At 40.7% G+C, this 17,193-nt stretch overlaps 1 protein-coding gene across 1 annotated transcript; it reads right to left on the bottom strand.

The window, feature by feature from the left end:
- Window positions 1–1,758: 1,758 nt before the first annotated feature.
- On the bottom strand, window positions 1,759–16,552 carry atp5fa1 (ATP synthase F1 subunit alpha). Its single transcript, XM_069923778.1, has 12 exons — window positions 16,364–16,552; window positions 15,235–15,313; window positions 13,724–13,893; window positions 12,799–12,972; window positions 11,802–11,968; window positions 10,808–10,956; window positions 6,700–6,851; window positions 5,757–5,981; window positions 5,212–5,319; window positions 3,835–3,979; window positions 2,562–2,712; window positions 1,759–1,972 (listed from the first exon to the last, which is right to left on the bottom strand). Exons 1-12 carry the CDS (start codon window positions 16,418–16,420, stop codon window positions 1,891–1,893), a joined length of 1,659 nt encoding a protein of 552 aa, XP_069779879.1. The 5' UTR covers window positions 16,421–16,552; the 3' UTR covers window positions 1,759–1,890.
- Between the last annotated feature and the right edge of the window lie 641 nt (window positions 16,553–17,193).

Genomic DNA, 17,193 nt, shown 5'->3' on the forward strand with positions numbered 1-17,193 from the left:
GGAACTATTCTATAGGACTTAGCATTGCACAAGCCAGCATTCAGAAGATTAAAGATTTGGCTGAATGGCAATACTAACAACTTTGCACTCAATGTCAGAGTTGATTGTGGACTTTAGGAGGGGAAAACCAGAGGTGTATGATTCAGTGATCAGAGGTGGAGATGGTGATCAGATATAAATTTGAGAGAGTCACTGTCAGAGGACTTTTACTGGATCCAACACATGAATATCAGTGAAGAAAGCACACGAACACCTCTACTTTCTCAGTTGTAGAGGTTTGGCATGACATCAAAAATCTTGGCAAACTTCTACAGATGTGTAGTAGTGTTCTGACCAGCTGCAACACAGCCTGGTATTGAAGCACCAATACATCTCTGCCAAAATCCCTCCAAAACATAATGGGCAGAATCCAGTACTCCACAGGAAAAACCTCACCTTCAGAGAGCAGCAGCAATCATCAAGAATTCTCAGCACCCAGGAAATGCTCTGCCCTCACCGCTGCCATCAGGAAAGGTATAGGTGCCACAAGATTCACACCAATAGGTCCAGGAACAGATGCTACATCTCCATCAGAAAACAACAAACTCAATCAGAGACTCATTTTAAGGACTTTGCACATATTTATTATTGAATATTTTTTTTCTGTATTGCAGTTTGTTTGAACTGCCTTCTTGTTTACATTTCCCTCCTTTGCACAAGTATCTTTTCCTAAGTATATTTTTCTGCATTACCGTTAAGTGGAAATTCTGCCTGTACTTGCTGTAGCTGAAATTAGTTTGATGCTTTCTATAAAATGCTGGCTATTCCTTAGGTTGAGGAAATAAAATTTGCAAACACTGCAGTATGGTCTCTTGCGATTGGCCACTGGAAATTATTCCTGATGCTCTTCCAGTGAAGAGATCCAGTTCTCTTTGGACATAATCCTTAATTTCTCTATTATACATTGCTCTGTCTTCATTTGTCATGACAATATAGAAAGCTTGCAGTCACCCACACATCATGTCTGTTCTATATTTGTTCACACACTCAAATCACCATCCTCTAATCTACTGAACAAGTCCATACTAATAAAATTTTGGAAAATATCCAAATTGTTCAGTACCACAGCTATCTATTTTAGCATTCTGGACCTGAGAATTTCAGTTTTCAGTGCCTTTCACTTCCTCAGCATTATAAAGTTTTCCTAGCCTTGTCATAACATCAATTTTCTTTAATTCCTCCTGAACCCAAAACACTTGGTTTGGAAGTTACTTGAATACAGTTCAACTTATCATCGCAAGTTCTTGCATTTTTTAAAAAAGTCGTCCTACATTTTTGTCACTTTTCATTTCTTGCATCTCATTCTATTTTCTCTCAACCAAATTCATTTTATGGAGAATCTTAAACTATCCCAATTTTCAGGCTTGCAACCTCTGGCAATTTTATATACTTTCTCTTGCGATCTTGTACTGTCCTTGAACATTTGAGCAGGATGGAAGGGAGGGTGCAAAACAACAGTCAATTTTGTTGTCAAGTGAATTACAAATGATCAATATGCAGTTGGGCCTTTGTGTTAAATTTTGTTTGCATTGTTCATTTGTGAAGACAAAATATAAAAGTGTGAAATAGTAGATTAAACCATTCATTTGACATTGATGCATAGGGTTCGATAAATTTCAAATGACATCATTGATAATGGTCATCACCCCATACCATAAGTTTTTTCCAAGCACCAACTTTCTTCACCTCAGATACACATGCAAAAGAAAAGCTAACTCATTTGAATGGAACATTTTATTCTCTAAAGAGAATATAAACTCTGTACATTTTACACAGGAGCAAAACTGCTGTCCATTAGTTTGTGAAGAGGAATCAGGGCAGTTAGCAAACTTGGTCCTGTCTTTTGATGTTTTAAGTCTCAAAGGTGGCTAAGAAATCTACTACAATCTTCTTCAGCTTGGCTTCCATCTCATTATTGATGTGTCCTTCAGTCCTTGAACAAAAAAAAAAGAAAGTTCAGAAACTGGATTCTCACAGCAATGTATTGTCCAGGAGGAATTGAGTGGACATGTCTCCAAATTAAAATACAAGCATCATTTGCAAATATGGAAAGGTAGGAATGAAAACCCAGCCCAACTAGAAATGAGGGCTTTCCTTCTCAACTGCAAAGTTGCCTGGAATATTAAGAGGAGATAAAGATGGGCAGCAAAATTGATTAACTTATCTTTTGTTGGACTGTAACCAGTTTAACCATGACAGATGCTTATTGTTTTAAAATAAGCACGGGATTTAATAAACAGGTAGAGATTACAAAAACAAAGATGGTTTAAAAATAACCCCTTTGGCTTCATGTGAACAAAAGTCCAATTCTGAACGTACTTTAGGAAGTTCATGAGAGAGATTTGGTAGAAACGTATTGAAAAAGAGCCATATTAAATGCAGCCAATCATAAATCATGATTAACATGTCAAGTTAATAACCTTGAATAAGAAAATTGTATATTTCATATAGAAGTAGAACAGAAATACATTGCTTCAAGTCCAACAATGATACATAAAGAAATATTTGAAAGCTTTTTTTACCTGATTGTTTCCAAGACGTCCTGGTGCTGACTCTTCACATGGGCCAAAAAAGCGGGTTCAAACTTTGTGATCTTACTGGGTTCTATTTTATCCAGGTGACCTCTAACCCCAGCATAAATAACTGCCACCTGTTCCTCGATAGCCATGGGAACTAAAAGGAAAAAAAATTACTGCAGTCCGGCTGAACCTCTGACATCTCCATCACACTCATGTACAGCAGTAGGACTGTACAATCACAATCCCTGCTACTACATACAGTTTTTTGATCGAGCAAAAAAAAAAACCACACCAATGAAAATGGAATCAACCCCAATTGTACTGAAGAACCACCAGCTTCTGCATGGTTAGTTGACAGAGGTAGTAGTGAGATCAAAATGGCAGTAAATAGTTCACACAAAAACCAATGACTGGAGAAAGTAATTAGGTCAGGAAGCATCTGTGGAGCCAAAGAATGGTCGATGTTTCAAGCTGAGGAGATGGGTTGGAGAAGCAGAAGAGAGCAAGCGACTAAACTGGCATCCCAAGTGTGGAGGTGGATAGACATCAAAAAAAGGTTAAAGACCAAGATGAATTGGGTACAAAATGGAAATCATCTGGCTACTGGAACAATCATTCCCTCCCTCTACCTTACACAGCTCAGGACTCAGCAGATATGAAATCTTGCTGTTTTTCTCCCAATCACATCTCTATTGCCCCTTAAAACAATATGATCTTAATTCTTTTTGTTAAAAGACATGAAGTAAAGCTCTACTTCCACAAGAATTCTTGTTATTTGTGTTACATCATTCCTTAACCTTTGATAATATCTCTACATATCAGAGTAACACTTTATCTTTTAACATTTAGATACACAGCACTGTAACAGGCTCTTCTGGCACATCAGCCTGTGCCACCCAATTGATCAATATATTTTGAAGGGTGGAAGGAAACCAGAGGACTGAGGACCCGCAAAGACACAGTGAGAACGTATGAACTCCTTACAGTGTCATGTTCAAACTCGGGTCCATAGCATTGTAACAGCATTGTGCTAACTGTGCCACTCTAGTTGCGAATTTTCTGGTTCTTAATTTGCAACTTTGATACCCAATGTTCTGCCAAGATGCTTCTTGATGTATACAGTAGAAAAATATTCAGCATCTAGTCAAATATTAGAATCAACGGTTTACAGAAACTGGCCACCTGTGTCCACTGCCACCCTACCAAAAAAATCCAACTTCCTACCTCCAAGTCCAAGATTCTGTAGCCAGTGGTATATATCCAGAGATGCACTCACCATACTGTCCTTGTTTGAGCAACTCTGTCAAACGAACACCACGATTCAACAGCTGTTGAGTAGCAGCGTCCAAATCAGAGCCAAACTGGGCAAAAGCTGCCACTTCACGGAATTGGGCCAGCTCTAGCTTCATGGTACCAGCCACCTGCAACCAGTAAGCAACAAGAATTAGGAGTCTATCTGGATTCCCGTGGAATTCAGAGATTACAGAAGCCAGCAACAGGAACGCCCAGAAATGCCAAGACTAAAATGACTAAGAATCAAAGATTAATATTGATAGTGGTTCCACACACATTCTGCTCATTTTGGAACCTTACCCATCACATGAGCAGGTTGAAGATGAGAGACTGCAGATGCTGGAATTTGGAGGCAAAACACAAACCCTGCTGGGAGAATTGGAAGTGTGAAGCAGAGTTGCCTCCAGCACGTCATTCTTTATGATCAGGTTTAGCTGACTGGATTAGAAGGGTAAAAATAGAGTCACGCTGGATCCATATTCTAGGTACTGTGTCTTTCTTTGGCTTGGCTTCGCGGATGAAGATTTATGGAGGGGTAATGTCCACATCAGCTGCAGGCTCGTTTGTGGCTGACAAGTCCGATGCGGGACAGGCAGACACGGTTGCAAGGGAAAATTGGTTGGTTGGGGTTGGGTGTTGGGCTTTTCCTCCTTTGTCTTTTGACAGTGAGGTGGGCTCTGCGGTCTTCTTCAAAGGAGGTTGCTGCCCGCCGAACTGTGAGGCGCCAAGATGCACGGTTTGAGGCGATATCAGCCCACTGGCGGTGGTCAATGTAGCAGGCACCAAGAGCTTTCTTTAGGCAGTCCTTGTACCTCTTCTTTGGTGCACCTCTGACACGATGGCCAGTGGAGAGCTCGCCATATAACATGATCTTGGGAAGGCGATGGTCCTCCATTCTGGAGACGTGACCTACCCAGCGCAGTTTGATCTTCAGCAGCGTGGATTCGATGCTGTCGGCCTCTGCCATAGGCTTCTGCTAAACACGGAATTTATTGAAATTTCATTCTCCACTCCCTCCCCCCACCTCCAAATTAGGAGAGGTCCCCACCCAATCTAGTGGCCAAATTGGATTCAGTTGGTTAAATGTCTGAACACTGTAACATGAATTGCTCACTGTTATTCAAGATGAAACCATCAATCCAATCAAATTTAATATTTTGTCTTACTGATTTTTGTATTTCAATATGGCTCCAAAATGAAAATCAATCATCCCATTTAACAATAGTCCCCAATGAATTCTGTTTAGGATTGTAAAGTTAAAACTGAAATGATAGGAATCAATTCTCAAAAGCAATGCCAAATTCCTTCAGTTACCAAACACTAATTAGAAGGATGCAGATGAAAACCACCCAATGAATACCTGTTTCATGGCTTTTGTCTGAGCAGCAGATCCCACACGGGACACAGACAGACCCACATTAATGGCTGGACGGATACCCTTGTAGAACAGTTCAGTTTCCAAGAAGATCTAGAAAGTATACAAGTTACACAAAGCAGGATCCATTATGCATGAGAACAATTTTATGCACAGAAATAAGGCATGTTTAGGTTATACATGAAGTCTAGTGCAATAACTATGTTGCCTTTCAAAATTGACTACTACAAAATGTTGAATACTTTGCTTAATTCTCCAATGGAAAGGAGTGCCATAATTCCATCCTTATTTTTCTTTAAAAAATATCACATTAAAAATAACATGTTCAGAAGGCTTATGAAGTGTCACACCTCTGGACACTTCATGGGAACAACCACTTTCATTATCAAAATAAAGCGACTGGGGAAAAGTTATTGTCCCAAATATAATAACAATCAACTTCCCCTCCCTTACAAATTTAAATTCGAAGAGTCATTTTTCAATCTGATCTTCAAAATTTGTGCAGAACAATTTGCTCTTCAACACCTCACCTGACCATCAGTGATGGAGATGACATTGGTTGGAATGTAAGCAGACACATCACCAGCCTGAGTCTCAATAACAGGAAGAGCTGTAAGGGAGCCACCACCAAAGTTATCATTCATCTTGGCAGCTCTCTCCAGCAAACGAGAGTGCAGGTAGAAGACATCACCAGGATAGGCCTCCCGCCCTGGGGGACGACGTAGCAGCAAGGACATCTGGCGGTAGGCAACAGCCTGCAAAACATTGAGACTTGGCAATAGTTGCTACAAATCTCAGGTACATTCAGATTCATAGTGTGCACTGCTACTGTTCCTACTGTTTTAAAGATTTGATTAAATCTCAAATTGCAGTTATCCATAAATTCCAGATACAAGACAATCTCAACTACACTGAATTCAGACCCTCAGTGAAATGTGCACAGAATCTAGTTAATGCCAAATTTTAATTTTACAACAAAACTGAACCTCTCAAAATTCTAATTAGTCCATTTCAAAAGGACCTCAATCACCAATTAACTGATTCCACCCTAGTTGCATTGTGGGGGAGAGGTGTTCACTGCATGTCATCTCAATGACTTTGGGAAAAACCAAGATGGATTTGCACGCTAATTTCAAGATCCAGCAAAAAATAAATAAATAAAAGCCAGAAAGTCACATTATACTTAAGGGAATTGCTCCAAGTATCAATATTATAGCTGTAGAATTCAAATCAGGCAAAATAAGAGATTCAATCAACTGGTGTAGCAACACTAGCCTGTTCAATTCTTTCTGACTACTGTATCCTTTCTCAGTATATTAATTTAACAGTCAATATGATAGCAGTTGCAGAAACCAACAGCCAACTTCATAGCCAGGGAAAAAAAGCAAGACACCTGATCAAAAAATCATAGACGATGATAGGAATTTAAACAAATGGTTGCAGATCAATTGCAAAAAAAAAAATTGTACTGACCTGCTTAGATAAGTCATCATAGATGATTAGTGCATGTTTGCCATTGTCTCTGAAGTATTCTCCCATTGAGCAGCCAGAATATGGAGCCAGGTATTGCAATGGGGCAGCATCAGAGGCTGTGGCAGAAACCACAATGGTGTACTTCATTGCATCTGGAAAACAAGCATGAAAGAGTGCAAGGTAATTCCATCAGCAGTAAAAGAGATTCTAGAATGTTTTCCAATACTTCGGTCTACTTTTATTTCCATTTATCACTCTCACAGGATGTTGAGTGAAGCCATTCCAAGTTATTTTGAGCTGTTCTGCCAATCAAATTAACATCTGATGCAATCTTGGCCTCAACTCATTTTTTGCCCCATCTTCATTATCCTCAATTCCCTTTTAGTCCAAAATCTGTCAACCTCAATCTCTTAATATATTCAATAAACCAGTCACTAAAACTCCAAGTACAGATGCCCATGTGATCTTCCAAAGAGATTCCTTTTTATCCCCTTCAAATCAACCACTTATTTTGCAACTCACACCTAGTTCCAAATCCCTCGAAAACATTAGAATTCAGCCCATTACACTCGAATAAGCTCACTCTTCTAAACTTCTGAGTACAAGACACATCTAGAACCATAGAAAATTACAGCACAGAAACAAGCTCATCAACTGTTCTAATCCATCCCTTGTCCAAATTCTTCGTAAATATTAAAACTGAACCCACATTTACCACTTCAACTGGCAGTTTGTTCCACGCATCCACCTCTCTGCAAAGTCCCCCCCCCAACCTTTTCCCCTTTCAACCGTAACCACTGGTTTGTACCTCATCTATCCTCAGTGGAAAAAGCCTACCAACATTTACCCTGTCTATAACCCTCAATTTCCCTTATTCTTCTACACTCCAGGAAAAAAAGTCCTAATCTGTTTAACATTTCCTTGTAACTCAGTTCCCAAAGTCCAGGCAACATCCGAGTAAATCTTCTCTGCACTCTTTCTATCTTATTGATACAAGTAGACCCCCTAATGATGATGGAATTCAGTTCAGTGACTCAGATTGTAAGGTGAAATTATCATTAAGTCAGTCTCTACCTGAATAGCTAGAGTTCTGAGCTGCTGCTGCCAGGAGGCCGATGTCCCCGCTCCTGCCAACAGTGAGGACACCGACCTCCCAAGATGGTGTCTGGTAATCAGGGGTAACAATGCCACGTCGCAACCTACATTGTGATTTAAAAGATTAAAGGTTCCATTATTAACAAGTGCCCCTCAAAGAAATGAGGAACGCTCCAACACATGCACGGATTGCCATCGCTCTCTCTCCCTCTCTAGCAATGGCAATCTCCGCGTGCATTCCAAATCACCTTTTTTTTTAAAAAAAATGCAGTTGGGGCCAACCAGGGTCAGCACCAAGGGGGGCATTCATGGGTATCACGAGGTGCTCTGCCATCACTCACCATCAGACCCACCGTTACTACCGCGCGTCAACCATCCCTAACATCTAGCTTAATGCACGCCAGTGACCTTCCATGCAATAAAAGCAGTGCGTTCAACTGCTAAGTCAGGGGGATGGAGGAGGTTTAGGGCCATTCAGCAGGTAGGCCATCAGCACTCCACCCCCACAGAGCGAGTCGAAGACTTTCTGACTGTGCCCAATCGTTCTGGTGCCGGCCCTGGGTCAAAGCACGTTTCATTGATGTCACTACACGAGAAGCACCAAAATGATGGCTTGGGGTGGTGGGGTATTGTGGCAGTTGGGAAGCAATCTGCGTGCACTGATTGGATGGAAACATTTCCTTTGAGAAGGAAAAGCAACCACGTTGATGCAGGTAGACTCAGACTTGCCTTTATTCAAAACAGATTCTGATAATTGTAACTTTAAAACATCATAAGTCAGGGTCTATCTGCACCTTTCTCATAGTTGGTGACCAAAATTAAACACAATACTCCAAATTTGGCCTCACCAATGTCTTATACAACTTTACCATAACATCCCAACTCCTATTCTCAATACTTTTGATTTATGAAGGCCAATATGCCAAAAAACTCTTTACAACCCCATCTACCACTTTCAGGGATTATGTACAGGTACATGATTCTTCATCCAGACATCTAAAATCCAGAAAGCTCCAAAATCCGGCAACTGGGGAGAGACAGCAGCACGAGTCAGGGGGTGGGGGTGGATAGGGCACCACAATTCAGGTGGGGAATTCAGAAATCTGGAAAAATTCGGAACACACTGTCCCCCAAGGATTCCGGATAAAGGATCGTGTACCTGTAGATTACAACTCAGATCATCTAAAATCCTTATTTATCGGGGAAAAACAATTAAATTTTGGATAATTGAGGATATCCAAAACAAATCAGAAATTCTTATTTATCCAAAGTTTTTCAGAGCCAAACTGACCTCCAGGTTGAAAAAAATACACTCAACATGAAATTAGAATGAAGATTGCCCTAGTTTCAGATACCTCCTTCCCCTTTCTTTCCATTTCTTCAACTACCTATATTGACGTTTCTCTTCAACTCTCACTCTTAAACTGCATGCCAGACTCCCAGCTGCAAGTGCGGAAGTATCTTTTGTCCCAGCGTCATCAAGGAGAATGGCCTCCTGGGCATGAGTGGGGCCTCAGGCTCAGTAGCGCTCCCTCCCTGACACGCCAGAGCTCCTGAAGCCAACTCCAAACCCTCCCCTCAACCTACTACCGTGCGCCCACACATACACTGGACTCTCCAATGTGTGTGTAGTTGGTCTGGGAGGTCCAGTGACCCAGGAGACATGAGCCCGCCGACTCGCCAGTGAGTGTTCCACTGGCCTCGGAAGCTTCCCTGGGGGGGGGGGGGGTGTAGGTCAGTGGCAGCAGGGGGACGTGTTGGGGATTGGCAGGTGTGGTTGGGAGGTCTCTGTGATCAGCAGTGGTGTTGCAGTTAGCAATCTTTGCTGAGAATTAAACATTTTAGTGCTTAAAAAGCCTTCCCTGTTTTTTAAATATTGATATAAGCGATTTGCTGTTGTTACTTGGTGGTTTTTTAAAAAATGACCAGTTATCCGAAAAAATTTTTTATCCGGCATAGGCCTGGTCCCAACCATTTCAGATAATTTCAGAGTTGTACTACCAGATCCCGGTCTACTGTATTCCTCAGTGCCCTACCATTCACTGTGTTGGTCCTTTCTTGGCTTGTCCTTCCAAAATGCAACACCTCACATTTGTCTGCATTAAATTCCATCTGCCATTTTTTAGCCTATTTTTCCAGCTGGTAAATTATCATCCAAATCACTGATATAGATTGGCGCTGAGCTGAGCGGTAGTGGCGTCAAAACAACAGTGACCACCAAAACTCTTGCGAGAATGCCATGCCACAATTTATTTGGTCACTACTGCCATCCAGAGTCTGGTCAGAAAATTGCTGCACTGGGTTCTTCATTAAACTTTGCAGCAGACTGAATAATAACAAGATGGAAGGTTCCAACTGCTCCATTTTCTCTTACCGTCCCCTTGAATCTTTCCACCAACCACAGTGATTGGGGGGGGGGGGGGCAACAGCACCCACTTTGGGAATCATTAACATAGATAATAAGCAACAATACTCCCAGCACTGATCCCAGAGGCACACCACAAGTCACAGGCCTCCAGTCAACTGAAGCTCAGCCTTTCCTAGTAATCAAACAAAACATCTGAACTGCCTCCAAAGTTACAGAATACCTCAACATCAAACATGTGTATAGTTATTTCAAATGGTCGCATCAGCACCATGAAAGGTAGCAGGTCTTCCCTATTTCCTTTGCAATAAAGGTCAATTGCTAAGTCCCATCACTGCCCATTTCAAAAAAGTACCAAAATAAATTTCTGGTGCCCTTGCTTAAAATGAAATTAGTGATTGGAAAAAGTAACAGTCCTTCACTTGACAAATGGCATCATCCTGTAGCGCCAAGAAAATGACCTCACTTAAGAATTCAGATGAACACTGGTTTTAATAACATTATTGGTGGTTATGTACCAATTCCATCTTCAAGGAAAAACATTTTGACAACTTCCATCAATTTTTCTCTTCAAGACTAATGCGAAGGTTGGAGACAACTCATGGCTACACTGCCTTGTGCATATTGGCATTGGCAAGACAAACCTACCAGCATTGGTTAGTCTCTTGACCAGTTGAGCCACAGTGGACCTCTTCTGACCAATAGCAACGTAGATGCAGTACAGTTTCTTCTTCTCATCAGTACCATCATTAAATCTCTTTTGATTGATGATTGTATCAATAGCGATACCAGTTTTGCTAAATAAAATGCAAATATGTTGCACAAGTCATGACAAAGTTCTGAACATCTAAGCCAAATAAACCAAAAACATTTTGCATCTATTCATTACTTAAGATATCTTTTCTCAAATAGAGCAGAAATAGTTTCATATAGTCTTTATGCTAACAGACTACAAGATGAAAAAGAAACCTAAAGCCAATATATCACTCAATTCTGGACAAGGAGAGTTGAAGGGTTGAACAATATAACCCAGTTTGGTCAATGTTTTCAAGTACACATTAAATGCATGAGGTGATATTAATAAATATAGCAGAAGATAAGTGTTATTTTTCCATCAGAACATAGGAAAATGGTGTTTAAAAGCATATACACCTCAAGGTTTGGATATAATTTGTATTACCACAAATTTAAAATGTAACAAGTCAGCAGTGGTTCATTTTCCAAATTAGGAGGCTGCAATTCAACTCCCAGAATTGTCCAGAGACTTGTACATACAAAAAATTTAAATGCACAATCCAGTACAGTACTAAGGAGAGGACAACATAGCTGGATGTGTCGTCTCTTCAATAAAATGTTAAGCTTGAATCACATCCACTATCCCAAGTGGATGCCATAGAACCCATAGCTTTATTTTTGGAAGAGATACTGCCCTGGTGTCATGACAAATATTTACTTCTCCATTACTATTTCTAAAACAAGTTAGCTAGTCATTATGTTACTGTTTGGAGAACATACAAGCTGTCATGTTTCCTACATACAATGACCTTTGATTGGCTGCAGAGAACTTCAGAGATGGCTTGAAAGGGTCAGTGTCAATTCAAATCTTTTCGTTTCAGTCAAACTTTTGATATTTGGTTCTTACCCAGTCTGCCTATCACCAATGATAAGCTCACGCTGACCACGGCCAATGGGCACCAGGCTATCCACGGCCTTAATGCCAGTCTGCATAGGCTCACGCACAGAGATCCTGGGGATAATACCAGGGGCTTTCAATCCCACACGTCTACGTTGCTTAGCTCCCAGTGGACCCTATTTCAGAAAAATAAGCATTTGAACATCTACATCAAAATTAATTTTAAAAAAAAAGAGTATATTTTGATCACTCCAAAAACATAGCCAAGCTCTGCTTTTCCAACTGGCTGTGAAGAGGGTTGAGCTGGGTCCCAGGTTTTGATAAACTCCCAGATTTGAACACCAGAACGTTTACAACACTGATGTCAATTCAAAAAGAAGAAATGCTTTCTTTGCCAAAACAGAATGTTGCAGATTTAAATCCCAGTTCAGAGACTTGGTAAGATATTTTAACAGTACTTGAGGTGTCCACTTAAAGAATAGTAAAGTTGAACAAAATAACTTATTTACAGTACAAATACTAGAACAAATGATTGAATCACCTATGTTCATAAAAGAACTACGTAAAAAAAATGAAAAGGGAGCATCTTCAAGAGACACAAAGTTGTGAACAGAATACACAAATTAGGACATTGTTTCTCTTAGCAGATTTTAAGTCAGAACAGTTTGTCCCAGAAAAGAGTGAATCTGTGGAATTCCCTGCCAAAGGAAGCAGCCGCTTAAAGATATTTTTAGCATGGGGAAATTAAGGATTACAGGGAACAGACAAAGTGGAGCAGACCACAACCAGAGCAGACATGATCTCAATGAATGGAGGAGCATGTTCATTGGACTAGATGGTCTACTCCTGTTCCCAATTTAAATGTGCTGGTGTTTAACTGAGTCAATACAAAAAATGGAAAAGTATTTACTTTAATCCAACATTAAACTAAAGGAAGTAGTACTACCAGATGATCAGAAAGTACAAATAATACACATCAGACTAAAGCAATTTTTAGGCTCTTTACCTTTCCATCAATGGCATTTCCTAGGGCATCTACAACACGCCCAAGGAGTTCCTCTCCTACTGGAACATCCACAATTGCTCCAGTTCTCTTAACAATGTCACCTTCCTTAATCAGCTTGTCATTACCAAATACAACAACACCCACATTATCAGGTTCCAAATTCAAAGACATTCCCTAAAACAATCAAAACAAAATGAGAAAAAAGTAACCAGAATTAATAGCAATAAACGATACAATAAACAAATTCCTAGTTTATTCTTAGGAGTGCAGGTTGCACCTAATTATCAGGACCCACCTGGTAGTTTTTGACAACCCTCAAATAATTTTTTTTAAATGATGAAACTCTGTGTACTGTACCACAATAAACCCAACCTGAAGATTTTTTGAAAATGTAGATTTATAAATCTCTTACACTTCTAGAACAAATACAATCTTGTTCAAAAAGTAGGATTATTGAAGTCAAGTTTAATTCTACCCTTACCCAATATCCATTCACATGTGCTTGTCAGTAGTAGTTTCTGGATAATGCTTAGCAGCAAACACCCTGGCTGTATTAGGTCAGGTGCTGAAGCCAATGCAACTACCAAAGCCCTGATTCTAATAGCTCAACTTATTATTACCTAGGTATCAAACCTAGGTATCAAACCTAGGTATCAAACCTAGGAATTTACAGCAAATGTTACTATTTTTTAAAAAAATTAATATTTTGCTTCAAGTTGACAAATGATTTGCATGAAGACCAAATAAAGAGGCTATTCCTCCAAATATTCCCTATACTAGAGGATTGCAATATGAAACAATAACATTTTTCCATCATGATTTCTTGTGATGGCATAAATTTCACTAATACTTAAAATTTCCAAAAAAATGCAGTCCAAGGAAGCAATGTTTGGTTTTACACTGGTCAATCTTATTGCTTAGTTACCTTCAGGCCAGAGGAGAATTCCACCATTTCTTCAGCTTGTACATTTCTCAAGCCATATACCCGAGCGATACCATCACCAATGGACAGCACACGACCAGTCTCCTCCAGGTCAACAGATGTGTCAGCTCCCAGGATACGTTCCTCTAGGATGGAGGAAATCTCTGCAGTAGCTAATGAAAAGCACAAGGGATATAAAATTATAGTTTATGTGGCAATGAGAAATTATGAAATTAGTTCTAATTTAGAGAATATGAAAGGCACATGATGAATTTTAAGTCATTGAATGGCAGGCTAAAGCCACCATCATTAATGCTACTAATCAGTGATTAAAAGTTTAGGTGAAACTTTCTAGGCCAAGTTGCAAGCAACAATGTTATCATTTATTGCTAGGTGATATGAATATCAAATTCAAGAATTTACAATTTAGTCATACAAGGAATAGGAGAATTTTGGGGGAACATTGCTGGTTCATTTAATTAAGGACAACCATTTATGGTTTGGAATCAGTTCAAAGGTTTATTGGACTAATATCTGGAATGGGCAGACGGTCTATTGAGTGGAGGTTGTTCAGGCTATCTGCTTTAGAAAAATAACAAGGGACTTTACTGAATAAAGACCCTCAGGGGTGTCAACAGAATAGATGGGGATACAACACTACCTCTTGCATGAAATGTTTGAAATTTCTCTTCTCAGAGGGTTAGGAGTCTTTGAAAGTTTTTTCCTCAAAATAGCAGTAAAAGAATATTTTTAAGGCAGAGTTATAGATTCTGGATAAAAAGGTGATTACTGTAGACAGACAGTAGTATAGAATTAATTTGCACCATGGGCTCTAGGGGCCTCTTTGTGGTGAAAGCCAGAGATGAGATTATGACAACATTTGCAAGAAAACTGGATATCAACCAAGACAAAGCACAGATTTTTGATGAGTACATTTTGACTAACTCTATACAAGCTTGATATACCTTTTTCAACATCTAAAATTCTGGTTCGGCAAGCAAGAATAGAATTTAAGCAAGATTTCATGCAGCTAGTCAATAGAAAACTATCATCTATCTTAAATAAAAGTATTATTTTAAAGTGCAAATCATTTGCCCAGCCTCACTTCTTCATTAGTCCATAGAAAATGCAAGTAAAACCGATAATAGTCACTGGTAGCTTTAATATAATCAAAGCAAGAATAAAAAAGTATATTGGCATAAATTGACAGCATTAAATTTTAAATGACACATTTCCTGGCACCCAATGTGCAACTGACACCAAAAGTCAATATGGGATCTCACACACAATTCCTTCACTTTGTGCCTGTCCAATTTTTAATGTGCCAGAAATCTACTTCAGATGAATATAGCTTATCTTTGAGGTTGAAAAATAACTTTTAAACATGACCCAAAGCTAGAAAGCAACAAAATGAAGGCAAAAGCTGAAGGAAGATGCTCACTTTGCTACAGATTGCTTTATCACTTGAACCTATAAATACTCAAAAGTGATTATAAACATTAACCAAGACTGACCAGTCTTTTGAAGCCATGTCCTTGAAGTGTGAAGATTCTTAGTGGCTACAAATCCTGCAGGAAAGACACATCTTGCCACCTGCAAAGAGCAAGACTCAAAATAAATAAAGTTTGGCCAGACTTAACTATATATACAGAATAACACTGCAATGTTTACCTGCAGTACTCCCTTGTTTTCATATTCAATATGCAGATTAATTCATGCTTATAACTGTGGCAAATTGAACCTGAAGTTTGGCATCACAAGCAAGGAAGTTGGTGCCCAAGATACTTTAAAAAAAGTCACTCCATATTTCTCAAAGTCAACTCATTTTAAAGTTCATGTGTCCATATCATTGCAGTGACTATCCATCCCTTATGGTGAAAAGCAGCAACAGTAAGGTTGCTTAAATGATAGATAAATGAAGCAGTACTTGACCTATTAAACATGATTTGTGAATTTGATAGAAAAATTAATTTGATTAATCAAATGCCAGATCAGCAAAAGATCACCTATCCTGACCTTCACTCGCTTTGGAAGCAACTGGCAGTACATTAAGAATTTGCCCATTTTACCCAAAATATGCACCAGACGATTAGTCTGAAATTAAAGAGAGACAAAACAAAATAAATTAATTACAAAACAAAAAAATGATGTTTTTGTTTCTTCAATTGAATGTGCCAGTCGAATAATTGATTTGCCAGCACCATTCTCTATGAGAACAAATTAAACACTGGGGAACCTCTAAATTTGGCCCAAATGAAAAAAAAACTTCACCGTGCAACCTCAGAGAATGCAATTAAATCTATACACTGATAAACACTTTAAAATACAATGAAAATAAAGGCTGAATGATCAGAAACGTTGCAAACCTGACCGTGAAGGAGAGCCTGAGGTCCTGACCTTCAGCAGAACATTATCTGCAAGCCTCCTCCATCGTATTGCTAAGCTGAACATGGCTCGACAGAACAACTGCTGTGACCACCTCCTTTTGCAATGGATGCAAACCCCACTGGAAAGAGGGTTGACCAAATAAACCCCACCAACGCCGCCGTAAGTTACCGCAGGCCCCACCATTCACCCCGCCCCCACCCCCGGTTAAAATGGCCGCCGGGGGCAGCTCATCCCGCCAGCGCGCAGGATACTCACGTGAGTCTGCCTGGCGACAGACCGAGCCAGTGCGGCTGTCAAGCGGGCCGACAACATGATCTAGTCCGTGAATAGTGCGGTGACAACGATGTGATGCCCAGGGACGTGCCTCCTCCGCGACCGAGCGGCTCTGCAAATGGCGCCCGTCCCCACCGACCGCTCGACTCCAGCAGAGGAGAGCGAGGCTCCGCCCGCGACCCCGGAAGTAGATCCTTCTGCCAGCGCGATGACGTCACGGCCGCCCTGGAAGGAGTTACCACTCAGACAAAATGGCGAAGGTTGTGGACGCTGTAAGTTACAGGCAGGGAAAAGAAATCGCTGCCATATTGCAGAAGATCACCCTGCAACCCTGGCACTTGCTCAAACTCCACCGCTTCCGTTCCCATGTGATTGTGCACCCCACCTGACAGAAGTCTGTCGCAGTGCTGACACTCCGTTGGGTGTTTTTAGGCTGTAACACCCGGGGAACCCTCCTGGGACCCAGGTGCGATTAGTGGGGAGGCACCTTTTAAGCTGGGGGGTGGGGGGGAAATACCCCAACCCGGCGATTTAAGGGGGATCCCGTCCCCTCGATGATGCGTTCAGTAACGCATCACACAAACTGGTCTCCCCCGTCCCCACCACCAGCTGTCAGTCCCTCCCTCCGTCAATCGTGCTCCCCCCATCTCGCGGCTGAGACCCCAACTAAGGGGTCTCCACTCTTCCTCCCCCCCAGCAGCCGACCCCTCTCTTCTCTTCCCCCCAGCAGCCGATCCCTCTCCTCTCTTCCCCCCCCAGCAGCCGACCCTTCTCTTCCCCCCCCCCCCCAGCAGCCGACCCCTCTCCTCTCT

This window comes from Narcine bancroftii, chromosome 3 (genome assembly GCF_036971445.1).
Source record: "Narcine bancroftii isolate sNarBan1 chromosome 3, sNarBan1.hap1, whole genome shotgun sequence".
NCBI lineage: Eukaryota > Metazoa > Chordata > Chondrichthyes > Torpediniformes > Narcinidae > Narcine > Narcine bancroftii.